Below are 25,948 nucleotides of genomic sequence, written 5' to 3' on the forward strand. Positions count from 1 at the left end.
GGCGGAGTTCAGAAGCAGAAGAGAGACTGAACTCGTTTCTCAAATACTGAACAATAACTTTGTCTGCAGCTTGAAAAGTAGTAATTGCTCATGGAAATTCTATTCCACCCATGGCTATGAGTGTGGAAATGAGAGATTTAATATTTGCTTTGTTTGACCTCAAATACAAAGTGTGCTTTAGTCAGTGGTGGATTGTGCAAGTACATCTCTGACTTCAGTAAAAGTTGCAATACCACACTATATCAATACTCCAGTAGCACAGTAGGTAAAAGTGGTTAAGTATTATAAGAAAAATATACTTAAAGTAAAAGAACTTATTATACAGCAGAATAGCTCATGTTTATTTAATCATTCATTCGTAAGAAACAATGTATGTTTTGTAGCTGGTGCAAGTTAAGTTTAACAACCCTATATACTGCTGGGTACTTTAATCTGGAGAAATGCATCACATTTTATAAGCCCCTCAAATGTTTTGTACATCAAAATTAATTTAATCTGTATAATATTCTCTGAAATGTAGTGAAGAACAGAGTATATATATATATATATATATATATATATATATATATATATATATATATATATAAAAATTTTACATTTCACCACTGGCTTTTAATGTGGTTTAGTAATACAAATGAATGATGTGTTGCATTGACAGCATGTGGTCACAGCTGGAAGATTGTGTGTAAAGCCTGCTGGGCTTATCACTGGAGCTGCTGCATTGTCTTCCCTTTAAACCCATTGGACCGTTGCAGTGGAAGCCGTCATTTCCCTAATAGCTGCAGGCACTTCAGTCATGCTTCCTCGGAAGAAACACCCCTCAGAAACTCAGTTCACTTGTGTGTTTATTATTCCGTGACACATTATGATTAAAGAATTCCTTCTGTCATTCAGTGTCACATAAACCAAGACTACAAACTGGTACAAAATAATACAAAAATATAAATTGGAAGTTTGTGGTTTCATTACTATTACAAGTGTAGTTTGGTGTGAGTGACATCAGCACCTTTCACAGGAGGGAGAAATCTCTAGCTAAAAGACAAAAGCATTCAGTATAATATCTATCCCTCAAAAGGAGGCGGCTGCAATATGCAACATATTTTGTGTATTTAGAGCCCGCTGCCCTCTAGAGGAGATCACACTACAGCAAGTCAAATTACACAATTATCAAAAATAAGTTACAAAAGATGAACCAGTGGTGTACACGAGACAGTGATGGCTGTGGTCAGTTTAAACAGAAAAACAACGTATTGCACCTTTGACACCTCAGTGAGAAGTTGCTCATGAATTATGAGGAAAAGTTGGAACTCTAAAACAAAAATCTAGTTCACACCAACGGCATCCATCAGGAGAATCACAAAAAGCTTTAACTAAAATACACTGAAAAGGAATGTAAAAAGAAAATGTAAGAAAACTGTACATAAAGTTCAAACAAAAGGCATAGTATAGTTGATATCACTGAAAGGACATGTCCTTTTCAGTGGCAGGAAAACATACAGATGTCTAGCTGTAAAAGTGATTATAATAGTCTGCGTGTTTCAGAGGGCTTCATGTAGTGTTCTCTGAGAACTGCTGAGGACAAGGCAAAACATTGTAAGATGTGCAACGTCCACAGCAAAACTGTTTGAATTCAGTCAACAACATCCCAGAAGTTGGGGTCCACAGTAGAGCTGCAAGGAGTAGTGGATTTATGGACTAGCTGATCCACAGCAAACAATTATTTTACTTTAGTCAATTTTAAAAAGAAATTTCCCCAAAATTCTCTGGATTCAGCTTCTCAAATGTGACAATTTGATGCTTGTCTACATCATAAATGATAGTGAACTGAATATTTTGGTTATTCGCTGGTCGAATAAAACAAGCCGTTCGAATATATCACATTGAGTTGTGGGACATTATAACTGGCATTTTGAACTATTGTATCTTTTTTTTTTTTTTTTTTTTTAAGACAATACTATTGAGAAAATAAACAACAGATTAATCAGTAATGAAGATTATCTTTAGTTTCACCTCTAATTCAGTCCCAATTCGGTCAACAGCATCCCAGAACCTGGGGTCCACTGTCATTTAAGGTATCACCATGGTAACCAGTAGGCAACCCTTGTGACCGACACTGGGAATCTGGTTGTGTTTATACGTTAACAGGAAGTGGAAGATTGGGGATTGGGAAGCAATTACTGTCGACTGCCCACAGATGTGTGAAACCAGTGACCACGAGGTTGTTCCACTACGATGCAAACAGACCGTTTCATGCACTCAGTTACTGACTTGTCAGCAGAGTAAGTTCCAGTGATGAGGAAGGGTAATAGTCCAGCCCCCCCAGATGCTGCAATAGCATCCACTTTAAAGCATAATAGCACAGAATAATGAGAAGGCTGCTAGTTTCAGCCTTGAAACCTGAGCCTGAATAAACAATTTCTACGAACAGGTACAAAGAAAACCATAATTAATCAATGGGGCGTTTCTAAGTTGGTATAAAAAGCTACACTATATTAAACAAAAATGAAAAAAGAAAGAAACAGGTCATCATAAATAAAAGCTATGGCATGTTTCAATGGCATCATATTCAAGTAATCTTGTTCAAGTCCCTGATACTTAGTGGTTCATGTAAACATTGGGAGTCATTAACACAGACACAGAACCAACAGTTCGTAAGAAGGCAGCAGCAATTCATATGTACAATAGACTAACAACGTCCACGTCTCCTTCACCATGCTGGTCCAGTCACATCAGTTTGTGTTAAATTCTTTGAGTGGTGCCGGGGACACTGAAATTAAAACTTTAGTATGACAAAGCCTGCAGCTGCCAGAAAGACACATTTTCACCCGGGTGTTTGACGGCTCTGCCACAAGGCTCGACTTTGGAGACGGGAGAGAAGAGTTGACGAGGGCAGAGAGGAGGAAAGCAAAAAAACAAACACTGCAGACGTGTTCCAGCTGCGGACTTCACCTGCTGTGCTCAAAACAATTCATTCTTCGTCCCCTCCGAGGGTTTATCTGATGAGGAATTCCCAGAGGGGCCCTTCAGCTCCAACAGAGACTACAGGAGTTAGATCAATGCTTGCTCAAGAGACACAACTGGAAGGCAGTGATAAGCCTCTAGGCCTATTTCTTCTTCTTTCTCTCTCAAATGGTGGCTCAAGAAAAAAACACCAGCCAAATTTCCCTCTCTAAAAAAATGTGTTCAATTTTTGGGATTAGAAATTAAAAAAAAGGAAAATCATGTCAAGCAGCAAGATATCCTCATCACAGATACTTTGTGTACTGTACACTTCTAAAATTGTCTCAGTTATCACACGACTGAGAACAGGCACTGAATGAGGTGGGTGTTCGATCACACTGCTGCTTTCATCTCATTCACAGTGATAACAGTCTCATAATAACACAGATTTATAAAAACCAGTTCAGAATATGGCAATAACATTTTTGCAATGCCTCAGTATTTCAAGGTGGTGGCGCATTTGTCATGTCAGTGTGATGACTTCCACCGGGTCTGTCTTGCCTTTGGACCTCTGCTTGCGTTTGAGGCGTCTCTGTGTGAGGGACGGGGGAGTTGGACAAGCTGAAGAAGTTGCAGAGCTGACGGAGAGAGAGAGGAGATCTGTAAAAGGATATTTCGGGGTAGGGCATTGGGTCGGAAGCATAGCGGTGCACTCCCGCAGGGGTTTGTCTTCTCTCTCCGTCTCCTGGCGTCACCTGTCAAAGCAGCCCGCTGTGAAAGTGTGATGAGCCCCCAGGTAGCCCCCGCTGTAGGCCATACTCAGACAGTGGCGCGGCTCTGCAGCGAGGGCCATCTGCACAGAAATGGGGCCCTGGAGCGGCAGCGCACGAGCCCCCGGCTGGAGACCAGAGGTCAGGGTTGGGTATGAGGGGAACCCAACCCCAGCAGTCATGGAAGGAGCCGCTGTTAGGAGACCCATCCTGTGGCTCTGAAGGAAGTCCTGAGACATGTTCACCACAGGCCCCAAAGCCTGGGAGTCCGCTAGCGCCTGCAGCTGGGACAGGGAGGGGGAATGCTGAGAAAGATGTGTGAAGCCGTCCGGCTGAAAGAGCAGCTGTGGTGTGGAGGAGGTGGAGGAGGAGGAAGAGGCTGATCTCTGGATGGCTGACACTGGAGAGAGGTGAGAGGTCTGGGGATGAGACTGCAGAGAGGAGGGCCGGTGAGGAGGAGTGGATTTGGTCTTGTTGGCCTCCTTAACGTCATTGTCATGAGCACTGTGGAAAGAAAAGGTACACGTAAAAAAAGATAAAATTAATTAACAACTATGCAGGCAACTGAATTAGAACCATTTGCATTACAGGGAGAGAGCAAAGTAAAAAAAAATGACTGCTCAGATTAACCCATTAATGGGGCAGAGATTGGTCCGTACCAATCCTTTTTATTCCCACACAATTAGTGTGAACATGTGCAAACAATTACACTTAAACATGCACACAAATAAACACACAGCCGCTGACCAAGAAATGTGCAATTTAATTACAGTTGTCAAATTACACAGCACTGAGGCTAATCAGCTAGGATTATCAGATGGACAGGCTTTGTCAGATGATACAAACATAAGCCTTCACTGGTTTAAGCACAGCTATTTTATAATCCAAAACCATGGCAACCAAAAATATAGAGAGTTAGGGGCCTTAATGTCATCTACCTTGAGTTGCCCACTACACTTCAAGAGGTGTTTCTGCCAGCCTGGTTTTCTGTTAGAACTTTTCTCTCTACTTGAGTGTGCTTTTGAGTGTGTGTGTGTGTGTGTGTGCGTGTGTGTGCGTGTGTGTGCGTGTGAGTGTGTGTGTATGTGTGTGTGTGTGTGTGTGTGTGTGTGTGTGTGTGTGTGTGTGTGTGTGCGCATGTGTGTTCTTGTGTGCGCATGTGTGTCACACAGAAATACACACCCGGATAAATAAAGCCTCATCATCTTTTGGACGCCTATTACGCAGCATGGTTTTTGGAAACCGTAACCTGAAGATCAGCACCAAGGTGGCTGTTTACAACGCGGTATGTCTCTCCACTCTGCTTTATGGGGCAGAGTCTTGGACCCCATACTGCCAGCACATCACCAACCTAGAGGCCTTCCATATCCGCTGCCTACAGAAGATCCTCAGCTTGTCCTGGGAAGATCGAATCCCCCATACAGATATCCTCAGCAACACTGACTCAATCTGTATGGAAGCAGCCGTGGCCAAAAAACATCTGCGCTGGATAGGGCACACCATACGCATGCCTGAACACCGCCTGCCCCGTCAAGTCCTCTACAGTCAACTAATGGGCGCTAAGCGTTCTGCTGGAGGGCAAAAGCGGCGCTTTAAGGACTACACCAGGGACCTCCTAAAGCGAGCGAACATCCCCCTCACGCAGCTTGAATCTCTGGCACTCGACAGATCAGCCTGGCAGGTCACCTGTGCCGCTGCAGTCTCTCAAATACACCAAATCAGCCAAGACCGACGATCCGAGAGGCGCATCAAGAGACACCAGCGGGCGGCTGGTACCCCCCTGGCATCTGGTTTTCCCTGCTCCATCTGCGGACGAGTGTGCGGCTCAAGGATCGGACTCTACGCCCACGAGAAGTGGCACCAACGGCAAGGACGCTGAACCCACCCCCCCTCCCACCCCCATCCCTGGAGCAAGCGTCATCATCGAACACGATGGACAGCTAAGAGTGTCTGTCTGTGTGTGTGTGTGTGTGTGTGTGTGTGTGTGTGTGCGTGTGTTCTTGTGTTTGTGTGCGTTCATGTGTGTGCATGCGTGCATGCGTGCGTGACTTACAGCAGCATGAGCTCAATGCACTGGGTGAGGTGGTCCCAGGTGTAGCCTGTTAGTAGATGCAGTGCAGTTGTCCAGCTTGGGGAAATCTGAAGACAAATACGAGATGCTGCCACACATGCAGCAGCAACCTGGGATGGTCGGAAACTCAGGAAGGCGTGGTCTAGAAGAACCCAGAGACAAGAGTTTCGTAAATTATTTGATCCATCTTACACAACCAAGCTGATAAATTCCTGTTCAACACCTCTGGAACAAACAATGAAGCAGAGTCCAGTTCACCTTTCTCCTCGTAAACCCACCTTGCAAAGAGACTTCCAGAAAGTAGTGAGTGTATTTGTCCATGAAAGCCTTGGTCTTGGAGAGGGAGGAGAGGGGCCAGCCATTGTATAGGTCGCCCTCCTGCACCGAGGCATAGAGGTAGTAGTCAATAAAGTGGGCAGGTGTGGGCATGCACAGGTTCCAGCCAAAGGTCTCGAGGAGCAGAAGCTCCATTTTGATCAGATCCTTCTTGTTGAGAACCAGGTTCAGGCTGCACATAAATCCCAGAGAGTTCAGCTGCTCCAGTTTGGGAACCCGGTCCTCCTTCTCCTCAAATTTACCTGGAAAGAAAGGAAGAGATGCAGTGAGGTTACTAAACAGTTTCTAGTGCAATTCATATATAACTGACAGTTTGAGGAGACAAGAAAAGACAGACTTCCCATTCCCATGAAAATGTATTTTTGCAGAGCTAAAACAATCCGACAATAGACCAAAATAACAACAATTTTGATATGCAATTTATTATTTAGGTGAATTATCAAGCAAAAATGGCACACATTCCAGTTCCTCAAATGTGAGAGCAGCTTTACTCCGTTTGTGCATCTTTAAAAAGTGATAAATTGGGGGTTTTATACTGTTGGTCGTACAAAAAAAGTACAAAAGTTTCCCGTCACCTTGGGCTCTGGGAAATTGTGACAGGCATTTTCACTGACATTTTATACACAATTGATGGATTAATAAAAAAAAAAAAAAAAAAAAATCCATAATTGCAGCTAATTTATTGGTAAGACTTTTTTTGGAAATCAAAGCCACTTGGGTCACACTTACTAACAATTACATCAATTAGCCAAATTGGCAACCACCTGTAGAACTTAATCTCTTTCAAGGATCATATTAAAAAATCCCATGAAATAGATGAACTAGCTTTAGAAAAAAAAGGAGCAAGGAACATTTCAACAGAAAATAGTGTCTTGTTCAGAGCCGAAGTTCAAACCATCTTGATATGGAGTGATGATAATAGATCTATACAATGATACAATGAATATTATCATCTGTAGCCACATGGAGCAGGTTTTTGGTCAGCACTAAAGAGCTTTACTCCAGCTACGCACAAAACCTAACAAGCGCCTGCTAAGCATTAGCAATTAAGTCAACTACTACTGAACATCTGGCTATAAAGCTAAGCTATTACACTAACAGGGAAAAATCACTATAGGCTTACTGAGTGTAGGGCCACTTACTGTGGATTATACAAGTCTGACACTTTCTATGAAACAAACAGTCAGCTCAATCCCTGTTTTTCAGTTTCTCTCACTCACTCGAGACATTACAGCAGTGCCATTATGGTGAGCCCCCTCCCCATCCCAAGACATCCTCTTTTCCATGGCAACAGTCCCGAGGCCTCAGGGGTCCGTGTGACCAATGAAAGGGGGTGACTTTGCCTTTAATCCAAGGGTCCAACAGGCCTCCACTGCTCAAATTTAAAGAATGAGGGCGAGCAGGTGTCAGGTTACCTCTAAAAAGCATGTGCCTTAACTACACACAGCTTTTAGTAGGACGATGTGGGGACTAGTAGACTTACAAGGTAACTGATAATTATAGCTCAGCCATTTCTGGATTTTTGAGGCTGATATAAATATTTGAGAACACAACAATGATATACAAACAGATGGTCGATTTTAGATAAAACATTTGACAACCATTTTTGATAAGGTTACACCAGTTGTTTACATTGAATTTGACTATTATTAAAAAATTAAAAAGTGAACTTTTAAAATGTCGCAAAGAAGGAAAAGAAATTTCAGAAGTTGGCGCTATAGGCTATGCATGGCTGTGATCCGCCAGTAAACACAGTAGAAGTAGAGGTTGCAGACCAGAAACAAAACAAGTCACCTTGGTAATCTAACCCATATAGGGGAGAGAAATGGAGTGTTCTTCAGGAATTTGTTTTGATTCTGTAAGTTTTAATTGTTCTTTGATGTCAGCTAGTATTGGTCATGTTTCCTGATATTCAGAGACGAAGACACGTTATGGGAATATCAGACTAGACGCCGACAGCAAAGCAGCTGATCGCTCACATGAGTTAAATGTTTGCTACGTCAACTTATTCTGCAAAGGCTTTTCCAAATCCAATTTAGTGACTCAACTCTTTAAGGTTATACTGTAATTTCTGACAAATACTTTACATTAATAAACACTTTTCCTCATAACCTTTTACAAAGACATTGTAGTAGGTTATAAATCATTCATTAAATGTGTATACTGTTTATAATTGCTAAAAACGGGGATGCAAAGTAAAGTATTACTTATTGAGATGTACAGAGTGGGACATTTTACTTTTATTTATTTTATTTATTATTTTTAAAAACAAATTTATTAGTGCTGTCTGGTGGACAAACTATGTTAATGGCAAAAGTTTCTAAATGTCCTGAAACATATCTTTGGCGTTTCTGTACGACAATACTGATATATCTGCAATAAACTGATATTGACCCGACTGATTTATCTAACATCAGCTGTACGGAAAGTAAGGATATCATACATAGTGTCAAAACTAACCAAATGACTTTTCTCAGATTCAATGATTGTAGTTGTCTTTAAGCTTTTTGAGTGTTTTTTTATTTATTATCTGCTCGAGCTTTTCTAACGTTTTAGATATAGATATGGTATTAATGCTTTTTTTTTATAATTAAAAAAACGTAAAAAATGTTCTTAAGGGAGGACCCGTTAACCCCCCCTCAAATATGTGCACCTAAGTCTTTCACAAACCTAGGGAAAACACTGCATACACTAGTGCCTGCTGACTAAGTGCCACTTAGTCGTTGTATAATTACTTGCCATTATATCCACTGGGTAGAATCTTTTAGTTGTGTATCAGCTTTGTCAAAATATGCCTCCAGTTGGAAATCACAACAACAACACTTCTGTTGGCGTTTATTTTGGCCTCTAATCTGAAACCATGGCAACCAAACATTAAAAGTAGGGGCTTTATTGGCTTTTCCGAGCTGGAGTTATAAGTGGATACTCCAAGCAACAATTGTCTGCAGTGTCTTTCATGGACCTCATTTACCTCTTTATTCCCATGTCCCAGTGAGAGGGGTGTCTTCCTACCGAGTGCGAGGTTTACCACTAATGTTGCGACCCACCATTAAGCAGGGCAGGAGAGAGGAAGAGAGAGGGAATGGTTGAGAGAGCATGATGGGAGGGGTGTGGGGGATCTGCAGCCCAATAGGCCAGAGGGTTAATTAGCAGAGAGGCAATAATGGGATCTCTCCAGCAGAACAGGAAGCACTGTGAAACAGGGCTGATTACACCCACCAGGGCCGTTCCACAGCCCAGTCCACACTTGCCCCATTCTTTCACCCTCATATCCTCTGGATCAGGGCTCTGTCTGCTACTAGACTGCTATGTCCACACAGACGCTGCCATAAAACACCATCAATGCCCCCAATCTCCACACAACCCCAGCCTCTTTGATCTTGAGAGACACCGAGCAAGTCAATCTCCTCTCCATTGTGCTCTGTGATTACTCCTCTGGTTTACTACTGTGGGTGACCAGGCACATGAGACATGGGATCCCCAAAAGCTTTGAAAACAAAAAACAAAGCAACTTCAGAAGGACCTAGTACAGTATGATTAGAGCCATAAACCGGTTTGACTTACTGTAAAAAGAACGCCTGTGTGTATCACAGCCTGTATGACAAAACAGTGGTCTCACTCAAATGAGTTAGCACAGCAACGGGGCCACCACAGAGGGCTCGGGCATAAAACACAGGGCAGTAGAGGGAACAAGTTGATTCTGGTTTCACTTTATCTGCAGCACAACCCAACGTTAGATAAAAGTGCTAATTGGGGCTGCAACTACCTATTAGATACATTATGCATTGACCTGTCAATTATATTCCTATTTGATCGATTCATTGTTTGGTCTAACTTGTGAAGAAATAATTAAATTACACATCACATTTGCCTAGAGCTCTTAAAATTGCTTTTTTTGTCAGACAACCACTCCAAAACCCATTCAATTTACTATCACCAAGAAACCCAGCAAATATTCACATTTGAGAACCTGAAAGAATACTTAAAAAAAAACAACTTTAAAATGGTAAATCGATTATAAAAATGGCTGCCGACTGATTTTCTGTAGATCACCTAACCAATTATCCACTCGGTGTTTCAGCTGTAGTGATAAGACGTTCTGTACTGAAAGCAACATAATTCTATTCAATAGTTAAGTTTGAGGAACATAAACTACAGGACACTTTTTCCCGCCCATTTATGCCAAATTTATCAAAGAATTTGTGTTTGTCAGAAAGACGTACAAGATCATTGCCTAAATGCAGGATAATATATAATATTAGCTCATTTATTATTCAGATCCAAGAATACATAAAAAAGATTGATAGTTTTCAGTACTACATTTTCAACATATACCATAAACATGAAAGTGGACGTACCAATTTTAATACCTTGTAGTATTGTGCTATTTTACTGTTTGTATCACAAGATATACAATCCCGTCTCAAACAAACATAAACCCTCATTCAGTGCATCGGTGTTTGGTAAGCCATTAAACTTCCTGATTGTGTTTGATCTTCTCACTGATACCTTGTACCAGAAACATCAATCCAGCCTCGTGTACCATTTTGCTGTTGTCAGTGTGAATGTGGCCTGAGAGAAGACGGTGCATTCCTCTCCTGTGAGTTCAGCTTACCTGGAATGCAGGCGGCTAAATGATCCTATCTTAAGTCAGCGAGCAGGAAAGAGACTGATGAAGAAGAAAAAAAAAACAGCCTCTCTTTTCATCTACACCAACTACCTTTCCATACACTGCAACTGAAAGGACAACTATCCTTTCTAACGGCACCCGCAGGTGACGGTGATGATGAGAAAAGGTCAAGCATACAGGGAGACGTTAAGAGGTCAGGGGTTAGGGAGAGGTAAGGTCGGGATGCAGGGCCTCCTCCCAGGTGTGCCGTTTGGGGAAGAGGTGGAGGTGGGGAGGGATTTAGAGTGATAGGGGTAGGAAACCTGAGAGCTGCATTCTCACACAGAGACAAAGGCCTCCATTTCTGTTGCTCTTCATTTTGAAGACATTGTGTAATTCTAGTCCATTTTGATCAGTCCTCCAAATAGTTAAGTTCCATTAAAATGTAAAAATGTAAATTGACCACAATCAATGTTATGCTTTCACATAGTTTGGATTACCACCCGTAACACAGGACCAGTGGCTGGTAGTTGTTGAATCCATTTTTTCAATGGAAAAGCTAACATCTCTTGAAACAAGAATCTTAACTGGAAGCAAAATTGGAAAAAATGACATCATACAAGACTCAAAATGGGCACATTGCAAGGGCACTACAAATTAATCCAATATGTGAAAATAAAAAAAATATGTGAAGGTATTTTTTTAAACAGTTTTTTATGTCACCTACTGTAACTTGCTAATAAAGAGTTAAGTGGAAAAAAAACACTTAAGGCAATCTTCATTTTCTTCCTCATTGTTTACTTCTTTTTCTCCTCGACTTGACAGCGATGGAGGAATTTCCTCTGCTGTTTAAACTCCTTTTATATGCTGGTTCATCTTTCATTGGGAGTGTGAAATTGTTCACAGCACCATCACAGAATCTCCATGCTGCCACCCCTGGCCCCAACAGCTCTCACAATGTAGACCCGGGCTGACCCTTGACCCCTGATGCTAATGCCTGGGTGACCAAGGAAAATTAGAAACCCAGCCCTGTGTATTTATGTGGATGTGTGGGAGTATGTGTGGTGTGTTTTGGGGGTATCCAACGACTGAGGGTGTGAAGCGCCTTGGCGTATGGGTGAGAAGGGCTGACACAGTGTGCGGGCAAACAGAGCCTCAGGCATTACACAGCAAAACACGAAATATGACTTAATTCAAACATTCGTACATTACAATTACACACCAGCGCTCATATGAACACAAAGGTGAACAGGTGCCTTGGTAGCATCTAATGGTAATGAATAATATTAACTTTTTCAAACCCATCTATACATCTTTACATAATTTCTTTAATTATCAGAGCCCCACATGACAACAATTCAAACAAAATTATTGTCAAACCTCTGAGAGGGATAAAGGGGGAAGTGGGTTCCCCATTAATCTACATTTCAGGGCACCCTGCTGGGTGGTTCAGTTCTAACATGTCCCATTTTGCAGGCCACCACCTCTCCCTCCCTTTCTACCCTGTTTAACATCAGCAGCCGACCTGCCTTTGAAGTATCGCTCCACTCATTTCCCAAACCCCCCAGGGATGTGTGGCTTTTACTGGCCGCCCTGTCCCAGGACCGGCTGTCCCTGACAAGGTGAGAGAACGAAGAGAAAACAGAGCCAGCAGCAAAAGGTAAAAGGACACCGCCAGAGCCCAGTCGGTTAAATGGTTGGTGTAAAGCGGTGCCCTTTTCAATGGGAAAATCTCTAATGGATTTACTGAAATGTGAATCTTACTTAGATAATCACACACACAAAAATCATAGGTTGAGTTCACCACAAGGTTTCCACAGCAACCATCTCCTCATTTAGCAATATTAGCTTACAGCAAATCTCTACCATACACACACACACAAACACACAAGCCTGAACACACAACAACCTCCACCCCTCAGCCTCTGCGCCCCTCCCCCTCTCTGGGAAGGGCCTGGTAGCCTGGCTGGCTGTCCTGCTTGCATTGATGGGCTTTTGTTTGAGGCCTGAGTTGGAGAGCATATGGCAGGTGCCCCTTAGCACACAGTTCCTCCCAACCCCCGGGCTCCGAGGCCTATTTAAGTGCACTGTGTTGTCAATATAACTGAGCTTCTTGTGCGTTTTACAGGATGCTCTTTTATTTATTTTTTTGTTTAGAGACCCTTCACTGAACAAAATAGATTAAATCAAGTTTCAACAAGAACTTGCTGCAGAAATACACCAAGCATTGAATGATCATAATCAAGTGCCAAACAACAAACTTAACTATCAATATATAAATGGAGAGTAAAACATTGTGACCATGTTTACTAGCTGGCAACAGAGGCACGTCCATGATGTCATTTACCATAACAAATAGCTGCAGTATGCAGAGCTCTGACTTCAGGGACCAAGACCTGCCAGGAAGACGGATGTGATCACTGCAGGACTTCATGGAATGTAACACAATAGAAACTAAGTTTGGGGATGTAGACTGATTTAAATAGAAATATGCAGTACACAAATAGTCTTCACTGAAATTCACATTATTTTGGTTTCTTGGAGTAATTGGATTTTCTGGAACAATGTGAGGTCTCTAAATAAGCTCCCAGCAGTCAATAACACTGAAAAACTGACCATTATCTCATTCCTGCAAATAAAGAGCTCATCCATGAAAACACACACACACACATACACACACACAAAAGAGTAACAGGATTAAGCATTGACTGCTGAGAGGCACAAAAAGGTAGTGATTAATTAACCAAGTGCAGAAACTAGAATTTGTTTAAAGAAAGACAATGTATGTGCCTGTCAAAGGCAGGCAGTGGGACCTGGGGAGGCCGTTCAATAACTAGGCCAGATTCCAAAGCACCTCAGGACAGATAAAAACCCAAGACAACTTTGAATCAAACGCCCTTTCAAGCCTTCATCAATCATGGCGGAGACTCCCTAGAGTCCTGGAGAAGTCAGAGGCAGAAGAGAAGAGAGCCTGACTAACTGAGCCACAATCATGAGATTCAATAGAAACCCAGATTAATCTATTAGAGAACAGAAGAAGAACCTCTGTCCAGTTTGGCTTTATAATATTTATAACACTCGAACAAACTGTCAAAGCTATTCTTGGATTCTCATGAGATTGCTTCTAAATAAAATCTCTTTCAAGTCTCATATTCAAATTTATCCCACCACAGAGACTACTCTTGATTGCAAAGATGGCCTGTGCGCGACTACGCATACACACGCATGCATACACAGAGCCCTCCCAAGTGAGCGGGCCCTATTCCAGACTCCCATTTAGATGGCATCATTAGTCTAATTACCCATGATGCTAAGGGCTGCACTAATGTACAGAAAACCTCACAGTCTGTTAATCACAAGACAGACACAGAGAGACACTAATAACTACCACAACCTGCACCATGCATCAGCAGGGGAAGAATGATTTACATACCTGGTTTACACGGAACACACACAAAGACACAATTGTATATTTCACAGCCGAGAATCATTATTGTTGGTTACTAGTTATCACTTCTCCAGAAACACTGACAAGCAAAGCAAAGAATAACATCAAGCAGTCGTCAGTCTTGAAAAGGAATTTAAATCCAAAACTCTAACTAGAATGTTTTAAAGCTGCACTGTGCAATCACCAAGTATATCTTCAGTCAGACAGCAATTGGCTGGTTGTAAAGATATCTAATAAACAGTAATGTATAATGTCAACAGGGGGATTCTGTACTCTGGGTTGTATGTAGTTATATACATTTTTTGTTAACAAATCCCATTTCCTTAGTACGTCTGTCAATACTTTCCAACCTCCCTATCCTGTCAGCTCCAAGCTCCTCCCATACGCTACTACTAGAGATGTAAATCTTGAAAAGATCAACTAATGCCCATCATAATGACGGAACATGGTCAACCAGTAAAATGGTGTGACCATAGATTGTAAAAATAATCAACGAAGCTTCCGGGCCTGAAACGTGAAGCTAATGCGGAAGTGCCTTAAACATGCATTCTATCTAATTTCCAGCAGGGGGCGACTCCACTGACTGCAAAAAGAAGTCATTTTCTATAGAAGACAATGGGAAAATGTCCCTACTTCTCACTTGATTTATTACCTCAATAAACATTTTCATGACGTGTTTATTGCCTTAATCACTAGTTTCAGGTCTTCTTCAATGCAGCATAATGTTCATTTTGTAAATTAGGGTCCCATTTATTTTAAAATTGACGATTAAGCAGGTGATGCTTTAAGGGCGGGGCTACATGTTGACCTGTCAATCATGACAGAGGCTTAGTAATGCGTATTCTTGGCACTGTGTACATTAAAATAGCCCTGAAGTAGTTTTTAGGCATTGACCATATTTTCATCTTAAACTTTGACCCTCTCACTGTGTTTCCCCCTTTAGAGTTAATTGGAACCTAAAATGTCTTATTAAGCGTTATGCCAACCAAAGTATGAAAACATCAGGCTGATCGCAGAGAAAAGTGCCATTAGAGAATTAGCCTGAAGACAAAATGGATTTGTATGAGTGGGGAGGATGTCCTCTGCAACAAATCACATTTTCAATGACAGAAGGGTACAAAAAGGGGTTAGAAAAAAAAAAAATCACAGATTTGATTAGAGGACATTTGGACCTTGGCAGGTGTGATAGTATTCATCTCAAAGTGACTGGATGGGAATAAAGTAACACACCGCAGCCCCAGACATGTTATTGCAGCCAGTATCAATACAAGTAGTTCTGCAGAAACATGAGTAATCCCCAACAGTTTCTCCTAAAACAATGGCACACTCATCCTCCCACAATGGAAACCTTGTTTTGTGTTTTTCAAACCAACATTGCAGCTACAGTAAACTGTCGACAAAGGCTATGAGATCAGTCTGAAAAGTGGAGCTGAAAGACAAAATACCATCATGGTCTCTTGAGCATAACTTAAATTAGCCTTGTTGCAGGAAGTGTTTCACCTTGTGCCATCTGTGCATAAACCACAGTCACAGTAGCTCGCTTAGCACAGACAATTTACAATGTAGCCCTTCTGCAAAAAAGCAGTATTTTTTTTCTATAAATTTACAGAAAAAAAAATACACTGCTTTTTTTTTAAAGATGAAACACAACATTGTCTTGGTAAAGTTACCTCTGTAGTAGATTTAGGTTTAGATTAAAGAAATTAAGTTTCCAATTCATGAGTTTAAACACATCTGAGTCTTACGAACATTTATTTAAAGACCACCTTATCATGTTTCTTCTCGTCAAGCAAAACACTATGTAGATGGATTTAGGGGACAAGGTGGAAAGCTAAAAAATGGACTTACTAGCTAGGAGCAGACAGGAGAGGGCGATGACATAGAGCTGCTTGACAGCCACATCATAGTGGTCCATGAACAAGTCCAGTAGGTAGACGGCTAGGTGACGCGCTGTAGGACATAGCTGGTAGCGATTACTCAGGATGGCCAACAAGTCTGCAAAGTACCGCCGCATGCCAATCTGCGGAGAGTGGGCTCGGTAGACCGGTAGCTTCAGCTCCTGGAGAGGGAGAAGAGAAGAGGTGTGAAGGGAGACGCAAATGACGGGAAGGGGGGGAGGGGGGCAGGAAGAAGCAGTTGAGAAACGTAGGGGTGGTAAAGTATATGCATAATAATAGTGAGCCATGCATGTCTCCTGCTGACTGAGTTTAACTGCTGTCAGGAGAGCTGATGTGTCTAAAATATTCCAAGGAATAAAACCCCATTTACCGACAGAAATTCTTGATTATGCTTCAGCCTCATTTCAATTTCATTTAATTCACCATCGCTGCAAAGAAGAGGAGCTAATTTGGGTCATTGCAGGGGTCTCTGAGCAATAGGCTGAGGGTAGTCGTGTGTGTGTGTGTGTGGGGTTGGGGGGGCATGGTTCCTCCAGTAGATGTTGCGTAGTAGATAGGATTAGGTTTCACCCCTAGCACATCTCCTATTCATGTTCAATTAGCTGCATGTGTTTCAAAGTGGAAGGAAAACACTTGGGGGCATTAGCATTGAATCAGCCTCGGGTATCTTTACAATCAGATACAGAAAACAGGAGAGCAAAAGGCTCCAGTTTCTTAGAGTAAGAAACAAACATTTAGTACTGAATGCACAAACTCACAGCACATACTTGCTCTGTATATAAGCTGCTTATATAAACAACAACAAAAATTGTTTTCAAAAATGTTTCTTGCTCTCTGTGAATCGGAGTAAAAACAAGGGCTTTTGGATTGGATTTAATACGTGATTGAGGATTGGTAGATTAATCTCCTTAAATTCAAACAGTGAGGGGTCCTTACATGAGAGGGGAAATATAGAAAACATCCACATCATGTCAGGACTGTTGTTTAGGAACATCCCCGACTTTCAGCTGGCTCAAACAGTTCCAATGTGGCTTTAAAGCGTCATATTTCAAAAAGGAACTCATGCTATCTTCAATACTTAACATATTACAATTTGCTGTGAGGGGGGGGGAAATGTAGCACCACTTTCAAGTTTAAGCAAACTAACAACATTTTGAGCTGAACTAAAACAGCAATGATGCTCAGACTTCAATGGAATTTTAAAATAAACAGTAACCCCCTCCCAAATCCATATATAGCCACTCCACCCCGGGTGCCACAACCAACCATACCACCCAATACTCCCCAAACTGTCCTCTCCTCCCACTGCTTCAGCCTCTGGTCCATCTGTCTGTCTGGGGGTACAAGGGCAGCAGGAGAATGGGGGTGGATGTGAAGGGTGGGGCTGCTGGAGTCTGGAGGGGCTCCGGGGGGTTCTGTGTGGGGTGGAGAAGGTGCCTTTGTGGGGGACCCGCACCATAATTAAGGATTCCACAGCTGCCTCCGCCTGATTTGCATGTCTGATAATTTGCCACATGCTACACACCAGAGCTATCTCCCACATCAGGGCACTACCACTGCAGCAAACGTCATTAAGGCTGGATGAGACAGTGGGGGAGCAGGCGCCATGCAGGAAATGTGAACACTGTGTGAAGGCCTTTTTAAACACAGCTCGGATACTCATTTCACCATTCCTTTCCATTAAATGTTACTGTGCTTTCAGCGTACCCACGTCTGAAAACATAGTCATCAAAAGCTTTAAAAACTATTTTGAGAATCTAATCAGTTACACCATTTTTCAAGTAAACAATGCAAACATTTCACAGCTTTTCTTGATAAAACAATATTACATATTAGTATATGTATTGGGCTGTTGGTCAGGGAAAAAAACATGATTTCGTCACCTCAAGGATTTTGATTTCTGATGTTTTATCAACCAAATGATAAATTGTCTAATCCAGAAAATAATCTGTAATGAAAATAATTAGTTTCTGGCCTATTCTTTTGTCCAACAGTAGACCAACACTAAAACATAACAATTTACAGCCATGTAGATCAGAGAAATGCAGCAGATATTTACATTCGAGAAGCCAGAACAAGTAAATCTTAGGCAATTTTTACTTGACAAATGACTTAAATGATTATTTGATAATCAAATGTTTGTTGTAATAATAAGGCTGTGATAGGGTCTGAGAGCTTTCAAATTCATAGGTCCTTAAATACAAATACTTCAGTCTTTAGTAGAACACCAGGACACACTGCTGTTATGATGAGAAGTAAATGTAAGCTCATAGCAGGGGAAAAATCAAGCCTTTATTCCTCCGAGGAATGAAAAGATTGTCTTTCGGGTAAAAGTATGTTTATGCATCGTGAGTAGAACTCCAACGATTAATCGAGGAAGTAATCAGAAGATTAATCAATAACGAAAATGATCCTTAGTTGTAGCCATAACCGTGAGTTACACAATCAAAAGATAGCGAGAAGCTGGAAAAACACGCTGTTCTTAAATGGTCTGACAGACCTTCTGTGTGTTAAAACACAGAGACAAATATACAGTATGTTGGCTGCTACAGGTGCCTAAATAAAGCAATGCAATCTAATCTGTTAAAAGTCTCAAGCATTTCTCAATTCACCATACACAACTTTACAGCATTTACAATGAGGGCATTGCATCATACTGTGGTAAAGCCTGTTGCTTGGGATTTTACCAAAAAGCTGATATAGGGCAATCAAACCTAACATTAGACCCGACTATCTCTCTCTCTCATTATAGTATATGAGAAAAGAGTGGGTGTGTCGTTTAGTTTCCAGCTCTGCATGCAGATTTTCAGTCTAATTGATGTCTCACTCTGAGTCACACGCTGTCCAGCATGAGTAAACTGGGTGTAAATGAATGAATCATATATGTAGGGCTTACAAACATCTGACCCATCACAACGTCATCATTCTACACATATATGCAATCTCCGGTATGTTCAGGCACCTGATATCTAAAACCTGATCTGTATTCATCTCCCTCAGCGTGGAGCTGGCAGCAGAGTCCCAGCCCAAAGATGCCAGTCGAGTGACAGATGTCTCCATTAAAGTGACACATGGGAAGAAATATGATCACGCTTCGAGGTTAATTAAGACATTTTCAATTAATGAGCCTTAATTCCTCCATGTAATCTAATTTAGATCATGTTAAAATAGACAACAGGAACATGTAATTATAAGTTCTCTCCAACATGCTATGCAAGCATGTTGGTCTTAATCACCAAAATGTCAGGAAAAAAAATACAATTTCTCTCAATTTTTTATCAATTTATTGACTGCAAAAGGCTGCAACTTAAAATGATTTTCATAATAATCTACCCGTCTTTAAAATGCTCCACATTTCCCTCATCAGTTCCATTTTGACTTTTTCAAACGTCTTGTTTTGTCTGACCAACAGTCAAAAACCCAAAGATATTTAATTTATGATAAGATAGAGAGAAAAAAGACTGAAGCAATTATTTTAATATTTTAAATTTAATTTTTTGATTGACTTAGTCATTAATTGCCTGATCGTTTGTGCTTTACTTATTTGTCTATTGTTTTAATCATAATATACAGTGCAACACAGTTATTCTCAGGTTGCTGGAGGATGAAAAAGCTACAGAGACTTACTGGTTTCTCAATGTAAATGTCAGGCTTTGTTAACAGTCACACTCAAAACAGGTTTACTGTCAACAAAACAACAGATTCCCATCAAAATAAAGAAGTGCTTAATAATAACAGACTCACCTTGATGCGGAGCGATTGATGGATATCTGCAGCTAGCTGTCCTTTCCACCATTGCAACTCCCTCTCCATCTTTCCCATCCAGAGGAGGTTTCAAGAATCAAGTTTTACCTGCCAAGACACGTGCCCAAAATTAGACAAAGTTAAAAAACTTTGTGGGCGGCATGCTAGTTCTGAGAGTGGCGAGAATAACTGAACAATGTAGCTATAGTTTTCAACAACCATCATACCATCAACCATCTGATACAAGAGAGGGTGAAAGTAAAATTTAAGTTAGTCTACACATTTTCTTATTTAAATGGATTATATGATTTAATCAACTAGCCAGATGCTTGTGTTTATAGTAACAACTAAAATAAGGCGATCAAAAATAGTTATCTGTTAAGAAATAGAGTCGTTTTGATAAAGTTTTTGGACACCTTACTAATCCCACAGTAGAGGTCTCTTTCCCTGCATAGGCCATTTTCTCTGCTCGGAAATTTAAATGGCTCAGTTAAATGCCCGCTCGACCACGCTGTAGGTCAAATGAATCATAGCCGCCTTTCACTAATGCCAATGTTCTCGTGGTTGTTCACTTCCAAAGACAAATAGGCTAACTATAAATCTCACACTTTGGTTATCATTTAAAAAGCGTCTTCACCACGAGACAGCGGCCAAACAGTGGCTACACAAGTTAACTGCCCACAGAGCACACAAATACTCGCCTCGTTAAAACAAAAACAACACACTGCGATAAAACTAAACACTAAACACCTAATTTCTCCAACACGGCAGCAAACTGGTCAACTTTTCATCTCGGTGGTTATTACATGTGCAACTCACCGCTCCGACGGGAATGCCCCCCAGACCCCTTTGTCTCAGCCCGACATCCTGAACTCCTCTTCGGCTCAACTTTGAGAAAGACCTCTTTTTTTTCGGCAAAAATGTAACGTTCAAATCCGCTGGCAATTTCATAAAACAGCTCCCATCGCCTAATCCCGGCAATAGGCGTTTGGTTGAGCCGTATTCACCCAACTGTTTACACTTTTCCGAGAGGTTTTGCTCCGTCGTTTTCTCTCCCGGTAGCTCCGCTGTAACAAAGTAACGTCCTCCTCGGCTGCACCAGCTGCTGCTGTTGCGGTGCGAGGCTCGTGCGCTCGACGTGAAGGGCCGTCCTCCAGCCTGGGAGTTGTAGTCCTTTAGAGGTCAGTGTCAAAACTACAAACACCCACACATGTTCAGAAAACCGTTTCATTTTATTTTTGTACTATGTGTAAATTATTTTTTTGATTCCCCCCCCCATTATTTTTATCTTTTATCTTGATTTCATTATTTACATTTTTTTAGTTATGTTATTATTGATTATATAACTTTGGTATTTAGCTTAGCATAATTATTCAATTCAATTCAATTCAATTTATTTATAGTATCAAATCATAACAATTATAACATACTTTTCAGCAGAACCAAGTTTCTGTAGAAAACGTTTGATTGATTGTTTGACCGCCAGTCAAAAATGCCCTTTTCTCATAGTAACCCAGTTTACATTTTTAGACAGGCTATGAGGTAATTCCATACAATGCTAACCAAAGACATGAAGGTTACAACAATGAGTAGTAGAATGAAAAGTTGTACATTATTATTAATATTAATGATACAAATATCAAAGAAATAAATTATTCCATTTCTTCTTTCAATTACCTTTTATCCATGTTGTACAATGCTTCTATATCCATCATTAATAACCAGTGAGATGCAGTATTTGATCCGTCTAATAAGATGGCTAATTTAAAGTCCACTCAAATATGTGTTTAGTTTATTCTTACCTCACTTGGATGTTTGACTTGAACTGTGCAGAATGAAGTGTGTGCATTTGACATAGAAAGCTGTTTTCACATGTATCTGTTGAATGGTGCATGACTTTGTGGCATTGCAACTAGTATGGAAGCTGATCGTGATTCAATATGCAGCTTACACAAGTGTGATGTGGAAAGAATACAAATTAGGAAATAAATCGATTACAGAACATGTTAGCCACTCTAAGTTGTGTCAAGGCAAATGTTAAATGCATCACTGTATGTTAAAAATGTAGAAATGACAGGATCCAGTATTTAGGGCATCACATGGCAAACATACACACCATCTTGTGTGCTCAGGAATACATTTTGGATTTTTAAATTAATATAGCAATATATTTATTTCACTGCCAAGTATATGTTGTATTTGTGTATTTAAAAAACAGTTCAGTCAAAGATCAATTTAAACAAACCAGAGGAGTGCAAATAATTGTTATTGGAGAAATGTGGTTGACTTTTCTGTCCTTGTGTGCCCCCTAGTGTCAGAACTAGTTAAACAACTGAAAGTCTCTAAAGACTACCTGGAAGAATCTTTTCAAATTTTCTTAACATTTTGATATCAGAATTAAGCAAATTATTAAAATAAAATAAAGATATATCAGGATTAACTGTCATCTTTAGCATTAGCTTTTCTATCAGCCTCAGTGAGATAGTCCTGGTCAGCATAGATAAGAAAGCCAGTGAAGGTGCTGTCTGTCCAGAAAGGGTCAAAGAAGAGTCCATTCTGCTCCGAGTAGAAGATCTGAAGCCACACCTGGTCTGACTGCTGCAGGTGGAGAACAGTAGAACCAGACGCCACATCATGGTTCCCTGTGTTTGCATCAAATGTCTTGATCTTGTACTGTCCATTGTGGACCAGCCCAATGGCCAGGTGCTTATTTGCCAGAGTGATATCATATGTGAAATAATAGACCCCAGGGACCTCACAAACAAACTTCCCACTGCTGGCGTTGTAATGATTCCCCTCATTCAGCAGAATCCGGCTGAAGCGGATGGGCAATCGCTCTTTAGGGTAGCTCTTTGTCACCGCCACAGAGAAGGCTGATCGGGCCACATTGCCACAATTACACCCTCCTTGAGCTCCTGGCTGGCCCACATCACCCAGCTCTCCTTTTTTCCCTCGTTTTCCAGCTACCCCCGGTGCTCCTCGTGGTCCCTTCAGTCCTCGAGGTCCAGCCTTGCCGATGACACCTTCACGCCCTTTCACACCTGGCTTGCCTGGGTTCCCTGTCCTCCCTGGATCACCTGGAAATGATGACAGAATGCTTGTAATTTTACATGTTAGCATAATAAGCACAACTTTTCAAAACAAAAGCTCAGAAAAGCCTAGATGAGCTCCCTAATCTGACTTTATACGTCACAGTTTATCATTTGCCCTGAAGGAACTTATTGCCCCTTATATAGATGATAAACAAGCATTTACCTTTGTTTTGGTGACATTTGCTGTACTTCCTAAATTTAAGGGTCCCAAATACCCCACTGCTGTATTTAAAAATAAATATATTTGATGCTTTCCCAGTCAGTATATGGAAAATTAAAGTATATGACCATTAAGTATTGTTAATATTATTATTATTATTATTATTTTGTGATGTATATGTTATATAAGCTGGGCATTAAAGAATACATGTCACTTTGTTTATCAAAAAGTCATTCACAGCCAAAGAAATGTAGAGTATGTTATCCTACATTGTGATGTTACTTATATTAGGGGTCACCAGAGAGGGCCAATTCCCTGTTAGACGTCCTATTAGCAAACGGTTCCAAAACTCTAATAACAGAAATCCGAATAGACTTAATAGATATATAGATTTTGGATTTGGGAGAAGCAATGCTTTGTAAAAACTACTGTGAACCCTATAGAGCAAAATGAAAATGTTTGTATTTATGTTTTACAGCTGGTGTCTCTGACAGCTCAAACAGAAGTAATGTATCTCTGCAGCAGACTTCTAAAACATGTCATTAGTTCAAAGCAATTCTCAATAAACTAGGAAAAGTCGTAAAGTATCAAGTTGATAAGACCATGTTAAGTATGCTGTTTGAGCTGTTAAAGAGGGCCCAGGGTCTCCACTTCCCCTAACAGAACATTGGGGTTTGCATTACAGTAAAAGAGAGTCAGTCAATAACTACCTCCATCTCCCTTTTCTCCCTTCTCTCCATCCTTCCCATCTAGGCCATCCTTCCCCGGGGGCCCCATGGGGCCCATGGCCCCTGGTGATCCAGGGGCTCCGGGGTTCCCGGCAGGGCCCGCTGGGCCTGGCAGACTGCAGACCAGCTGGGAGGAGTGGATGGTGATGTTGTGACCTTTCTTGGGCAAGGGATATGTTTGGGAGAAGACAACTGACACCAAACACAGCATGACACACATCTGGAGCATGATGGTCACTGTGGAGCCACAAGAAGATGAGGGGAAGTAATTGAAAAAAAACATGAAATCTGCCAAAAAAAAAGACTGAAGTGAGGAGTGGTGGCAGGTCCATGCATACTACCTACAGCTAGAATCTGATGAAAAAAGTTATCTTAATGGGGTAACCAGTTTCATGCTATGACTCGGTTCTCAATGAGACATATGATACGTCAGTTATACACAAGTTAAAGAATGCATATTACAGCATGTTATTGCAAAGAGAGTGTATCAGATGTTTCAAAAACAGAGAAAGCACTCACCAGTTGAGAAGTTATGACCCATGGGCATTTTTCAGCTCTATCCAAGTTCTTTTTCTGCCCGAGTGCAAACTTTCCTACATGATCTTCCAATAATCGGGTGAGATAGCATTCTTCAAGAGAAGAGCTGCAGACAAATGTGCAGCCCAGTGAATCATAGTCCATGACATCCACCCTGTTTTGCAAGTAGGGCCTACACTGCCAACAAATACTTTCACCGTGAAGTCATTACATTCAAGTCAGTGCAGCAGTAGAGTACAGCTGAAGTGGTGACGCATCACTTGCTCACAAACTCAAACTGTGGGGAAAAAAGGATGTTACATAACAGACATATTATAATGTAAAGAACAAAGCCATGTAGGTTTTGTTATATATAATCATAATACAGTTATAGCGTTGTGCATTTTAAATAACACTTGCAGAAACAATTTTGAAGTTCCAAATCAAACAGAACAAGGCAGTCTGTAGTATATATACTCAGCAAAAAAAGAAACGTCCTGTCACTTTCAACTGCTTTTATATTTTAAGCAAACTTAACATACGCAAATATTTGTACGAACATTAAAAGATTTAACAACTAAGACATAAACTGAACTATTTTCACAGACATGTGACTAACAGAAATGGAATAATGTGTCCCTGAACAAAGGGGGGGTCAAAATCAAAAGTAGCCCTCAGTATCTGGTGTGGCCACCAGCTACATTAAGTACTGCAGTGCATCTCCTCCTCATGTACTGTACCAAACTGGCCAATTCTTGCGGTTGTTGTTGCCGTCCTGTATCTGTCACGCAGGTGTGATATTCGGATGTACCAATCCTATGCAGATGTTGTTACACGTGGCCTGCCACTGCGAGGACGATCAGCTGTGCTTCCTGTCTCGCTGTGTTAGGCGTCTCACAGGGACATTGCAGTGTATTGCTCTGGCCACATCTGCTGTCCTCATGCCTCCTTGCACCATGCCTAAGGCACGTTCACGCAGATTAGCAGGGACCCTGGGCGTCTTTCTTTTGGTGTTTTTCAGAGTCAGTAGAAAGGTCTCTTTACTTTCCTAAGTTTTCATATAACTGTGACCGTAATTGCCTACAGCCTGCAAGCTGTTATTGTCTTTTTGACTGTTCGACAGGTGCATGTTCATTAATTATTTATGGTTCGTTGAACAAGCATGGAAATACAGTGTCCTGAAAAAGAGCCGTTTCTTTTTTTGCTGAGTTTAGTGTATAAAATGACCTATGAATATTACCAGATGTGTTTGTGTTTATGGCTGTGATGCAAAGCAAGAGACCAATAAAAATGTTCCAGCTGCTGGGTGAGGCAGTGCCTTGTCTAAAGAAATCTACTGTATTCCCCCTTATAACTGTAACCATGTGAACAGAAATTACATAACTGGGTGTTGTGTTGCAGGTTTCTATTGAACATTCTTAGCAACAACAAAAAAGAAGACGTGATCACAAAACAATCAGCTCATATTAGACATGCACATACTGGACTGTAGAATTGTGTTTAGCTTTATAGCTTTGTTTTCAATTGTGTGACAGTGGAAAAAAAAAGTATTAAATATTAAAAGGCAGTGATCTCCAAAACATTGTATGAGAGTTCATTTCTAGACTTGCATCCAATGCAATTTATGCAGCAATAT

General features: G+C 41.0%; 2 protein-coding genes across 2 annotated transcripts; both read right to left on the reverse strand.

Moving 5' to 3' along the window:
* Positions 1-1,937: 1,937 nt before the first annotated feature.
* On the reverse strand, positions 1,938-20,971 carry ccnjl (cyclin J-like). The gene is made up of 6 exons (XM_031319539.2): positions 20,636-20,971; positions 19,817-19,924; positions 16,023-16,233; positions 6,060-6,359; positions 5,764-5,923; positions 1,938-4,214 (listed from the first exon to the last, which is right to left on the reverse strand). Exons 2-6 carry the CDS (start codon positions 19,892-19,894, stop codon positions 3,692-3,694), a joined length of 1,272 nt encoding a protein of 423 aa, XP_031175399.1. The 5' UTR covers positions 19,895-19,924; positions 20,636-20,971; the 3' UTR covers positions 1,938-3,691.
* An 803-nt stretch (positions 20,972-21,774) lies between these two features.
* On the reverse strand, positions 21,775-24,343 carry c1qtnf2 (C1q and TNF related 2). Its single transcript, XM_031319743.2, has 3 exons — positions 24,316-24,343; positions 23,779-24,033; positions 21,775-22,893 (listed from the first exon to the last, which is right to left on the reverse strand). The coding sequence occupies exons 1-3, from the start codon at positions 24,341-24,343 to the stop codon at positions 22,253-22,255; spliced, it is 924 nt and encodes a 307-aa protein (XP_031175603.1). The 3' UTR covers positions 21,775-22,252.
* Positions 24,344-25,948: the final 1,605 nt, after the last annotated feature.

Source organism: Sander lucioperca, chromosome 1 (genome assembly GCF_008315115.2).
Source record: "Sander lucioperca isolate FBNREF2018 chromosome 1, SLUC_FBN_1.2, whole genome shotgun sequence".
NCBI classification, from domain to species: domain Eukaryota; kingdom Metazoa; phylum Chordata; class Actinopteri; order Perciformes; family Percidae; genus Sander; species Sander lucioperca.

What these genes read in the sequence shown, in the direction of transcription:
- ccnjl (XM_031319539.2), bottom strand. Translation starts at nt 19,894, where the DNA reads ATGGGAAAGATGGAGAGGGAGTTGCAATGGTGGAAAGGACAGCTAGCT. An exon ending in ATCAATCGCTCCGCATCAAG is followed by an intron (nt 16,234 to 19,816) that starts GTGAGTCTGTTA and finishes CTCCCTCTCCAG; the next exon opens with GAGCTGAAGCTACCGGTCTA. An exon ending in CTCCTGTCTGCTCCTAGCTA is followed by an intron (nt 6,360 to 16,022) that starts GTAAGTCCATTT and finishes CTTTCTTTCCAG; the next exon opens with GTAAATTTGAGGAGAAGGAG.
- c1qtnf2 (XM_031319743.2), bottom strand. Translation starts at nt 24,343, where the DNA reads ATGCCCATGGGTCATAACTTCTCAACTG. An exon ending in GGGTCATAACTTCTCAACTG is followed by an intron (nt 24,034 to 24,315) that starts GTGAGTGCTTTC and finishes GTGGCTCCACAG; the next exon opens with TGACCATCATGCTCCAGATG. An exon ending in GGGAGAAAAGGGAGATGGAG is followed by an intron (nt 22,894 to 23,778) that starts GTAGTTATTGAC and finishes CATCATTTCCAG; the next exon opens with GTGATCCAGGGAGGACAGGG.